The 3868-nt window shown below is 59.0% G+C and overlaps 1 protein-coding gene across 1 annotated transcript; it reads left to right on the forward strand.

The window, feature by feature from the left end:
* The first annotated feature begins 313 nt into the window (after positions 1–313).
* LOC119357267 (translation initiation factor IF-2-like) lies at positions 314–2344 on the forward strand. Its single transcript, XM_037624258.1, has 2 exons — positions 314–1807; positions 2047–2344. The coding sequence occupies exons 1-2, from the start codon at positions 888–890 to the stop codon at positions 2051–2053; spliced, it is 927 nt and encodes a 308-aa protein (XP_037480155.1). The 5' UTR covers positions 314–887; the 3' UTR covers positions 2054–2344.
* Positions 2345–3868: the final 1524 nt, after the last annotated feature.

Raw genomic sequence — 3868 nt, forward strand, 5'->3', positions numbered from 1 at the left:
GATGCTAGCACTTCGATGACTAGTTCAAAGACCTCTTCCTCACTACTGAAACATCAGAACCCATAGTAATTTATGGTGTTGGTTTGTTCTGTTCTCAGGAGTGTTGATGTAATGATTGTTGGAACACGTCCTCTACCTCAATACCGAATCCACCGGATGGATAACCAGCGCCACCGGATGGATAAACAGTGGGTGCACTTCGTGCGCTCACCCACGTTCGCATGCACGGCATGCTCGGCCTGTGAGCCGTTGTAGCTAACTCACCACCCACCCCACCCTGTATCTCTCCTCCTCATGTAACTGCATATATACCCCCTCGAGGGACTGAATACAGTGTGTGGTGATTGCTCCATTACTCAACTTGGTATCAGTTTCTTCGATCCCCTGCTTCCGCCATGAATCGTCTTCTTCGCCACACCCGCTTGGCCAACCTCGACACTCCTCCCAGCAACCCCTTCGCTCCCATCCCCGCGGCTCGCGCTCCTCCAGCTGCTGACCGGGGCAAGCAGCCTCTCGACGAGCCCGTGCTGCCTCCTCCCTCAACCCTCGCGCCAGCTGCCGCACCGGCTCGTGCTGCCCCGGCTCGTGCTCTAGCGATCGCTCTGCATATGGCCGGCAGCGAGCTCGTCGTCCCGCGCCTCAACGTCAGCACCTCCAGCGCCCCCAACCCTGATGTCGGTCCCTCCGCCACCAGCGTCCTCCCCAACTCCATGGCGCACCACTTCCACCGGAAACTCGAGCTCGAAACGGGTAACTACTCTAAGTGGCGTCAATTGTTCTACTTCATATGTTGTCGCCACAACGTGCAGCACCACCTCGACGTCGCCGCGGCGCCGCTTCACCAAAGAGCCGTCTGGTGAAACGATGACATCACCATCGTCCTCTGGATGTATGAGGTGATCGCTGAAGATCTCCAGGACGTCGTGATGTCCCCCAAGAGCATGGCGCGTGATGTTTGGGTCCAGCTCCACCTGCTGTTCCGCGCCAATCAACCGGGCCGCGCCATCATCCTCGAGGCGGAATTCCGCAACATGGTGCAGGGCAACCTCTCCGTCGCTGAATACAGCGTGAGGCTCAAGGCGCTCGCCGACGCGCTTGGCGTAGTCAGCGTCACCATCTCCGACCAAGCCCTCATGCTCCAGCTCATCCGCGGGCTCAGCCGTCGCTTCCAGGTGATGGCGACTCTCCTTCCGATGCCGAACCCCTTCTCGTCCTTCATCCAGGCCCGCTCCTGGCTCCTTCTAGAGGAGCTCTCCCCCAACGAGCGGGCTCGCATCGACGAGCAAGGTGCGGGATCGCCGACCGCGCTCACCATTGGCCGCGCCACCGACACTAGCAGCGACCGCGCCGACGCCCCCGCCGGTGACAGGGGCAAGGGCGACACCCCCTCTCCTCCCGCTGACAGGCCGGCGCGCGGCCATGGACGCGGCCGTGGGCATGGACGCGGCTCCCCCGGCTCCTCGTCTTCAGGAAACTCCAACACGGGCAACCGTGGCACTCCCGCTCCTGCCGCAAACGCTCGTCCGTGGCTGGGCTACTTCGCCCCCTGGGACACGCGTTCCCTCCCCTGCCGCACCAGCTCCGCGCACCGTGGTCCGCGCCCAATGTGCCGGCGTCCTCGGGCCTCGTTTGCCTCCGCCGCACCATGCGTACCCGGTCGCAGCGCCCCCGGTCGCGGCCGGCCCCTTCTGGGAGCAGTACCATCAGCTCAACACGGCGCTCCACAACCTGTCCATGCAGCAGTGGCAGCACGCCGGCGCCGCCCCGGACTAGATCCTCGACGCGGGGGCTTCCTCCCACGTAGCTGGTAAGAAGACCACCCTCACCTCTTGTTCTTCCCCTTTACTGCATCACTCCCAGGGCATCACCATTGGGGATGGGTCTCGCCTTCCCATCACAACCGTTGGCCGCGCCCAACTTTCCTCCTTCACACTCAACGACGTCCTCGTCACACCTTCTATCATTCGCAATCTCATTTCTGTTCGCCATTTTACAATTGACATTTTTTATACCATTGAGTTTGATCCCTATGGTTTCACTGTGAAGGACCTAGCGACGGGGCGCGTCATGATGAGGTCCAGTAGCCATGGAGATTTGTATCCATTCTTCGGCAACTCCGGCGTCCAGCATGCTCTTTCCGCCGTCAACGACTTGTGGCATCTCCGCCTAGGCCACCCTAGCAATAACTCTATTTCCATTTTAGCTAAAGATTTCCTTCCTTCATGTAATAATGGCGTGACCAAAACTAGTATTTGTTCCTCATGCCAATTAGGAAAGCAGCCACAGCTGCCTTTTTCTTCTTCAACTTCTGTCACTACAACGCCATTTCAATTAATACATTGTGATTCATGGACCTCTCCCATGTGTAGTTTTTCTGGATTTCAATATTATCTTGTGATACTTGACGACTTCTCCCACTACTCCTGGACTATTCCTCTACGCAAATAATCCGACACCGCCGACGTAATCACTCGCTTCTTCATCTACGTCCAAACACAGTTCCATGTCACCATTCAATGCATGCAATGCGACAACAGCGGAGAATTCCTCACCACCCCTTTACGGTCCCTTTTCTCCACCCACGGCTCCTCTTTCCGTCTCTCTTGCCCCCACACCTCGCCGCAGAACGGGAAGGCAGAGCGACTCATTCGTACGACCAACGACATCCTTCGGGTTCTTCTCATCCATGCCCATCTACCACTCGAATTCTGGGTTGAGGCGCTCCACGTTGCTACCCATGTCCTCAATCGTCGTCCATCGTTCGCTATCCAGCACCAAACTCCTCACTTCCGTCTACTTGGGCATCACCCCACCTACGACCACCTTAGGGTGTTTGGATGCATGTGTTTTCCTAACACATACTCCACTAGCCCGCACAAGCTTGCCCTTCGCGCCATCCGTTGCGTTTTCCTTGGGTATGCCCTCGAACATAAGGGCTATCGTGGCCTCGACCTAGCCTCTCGGCACGTCACGTTTAACAAAACAGAATTTCCGTATCTCCCTGCTTCCCCTCCCGCACGTAACCCCCTGGCCACAGAATATCCCGGGGCAGAAATCATTCCTGTGCGCCGCGCCCTACCTACCTCGTCCATATCAAACCCGGGATACGCGCGTCTTGGATCCGCTGCCACCTCGCGACCCGTTGTCGATCGACCTCCCGCATCTCCCTGTCCATCCGCGCCACCCAGCCAGCCAACTCCACCTGTCGCCTCCCCACGCAGCGGTCCACCAATCAGCCCCCGCGCTTGGCCCGCCGCGCCCTCCCCAACCAACATGCGCTCGCCCGCGGGCCCCTCCACTACACCCCCATGCAGTCCTGCATCCACGCCCCCGCGCACGTCGCCCCCACATGCACACTCGCCATCTCCTGGCCCCGCTGCTACACCCTCATGCAGCCTTGCATGCAAACCCTCCCCCTCCTACACCCGCCCAACCACCTCGCACCGTTCCGGTCACTCCATCCTCCAACGTCCATTCCATGCGCACCAGGGCCAAGATCGGCTTCGCCCAACCAAAGCAGAACGTTTCCCTCCACACCACTACCTCCGCCATCAGTCCTATCCCATCCTCCTATCGCGTTGCCCTAAAAGACCCCAACTGGTACAACGCCATGCTAGAGGAGTATGATGCACTAATGCGGAATGATACGTGGTGTTTGGTGTCTCGTCCTGCGGGTGCTAACGTGGTGACAGGAAAATGGATCTTCCGGCACAAGCTCAACCATGACGGCACTCTCGCTCGCTATATGGCGCGATGGGTGCTCCGCGGCTTCACACAGTAGGCCGGCGTCGACTACGGCGAGACCTTCAGCCCCGTCGTCAAGCCAGCCATGGTCCGGACCATCCTGAGCATTGCCGCCGGGAAGTCC

The sequence above is a fragment of the Triticum dicoccoides genome, chromosome 2A (assembly GCF_002162155.2).
Source record: "Triticum dicoccoides isolate Atlit2015 ecotype Zavitan chromosome 2A, WEW_v2.0, whole genome shotgun sequence".
In the NCBI taxonomy this organism is placed as follows: domain Eukaryota; kingdom Viridiplantae; phylum Streptophyta; class Magnoliopsida; order Poales; family Poaceae; genus Triticum; species Triticum dicoccoides.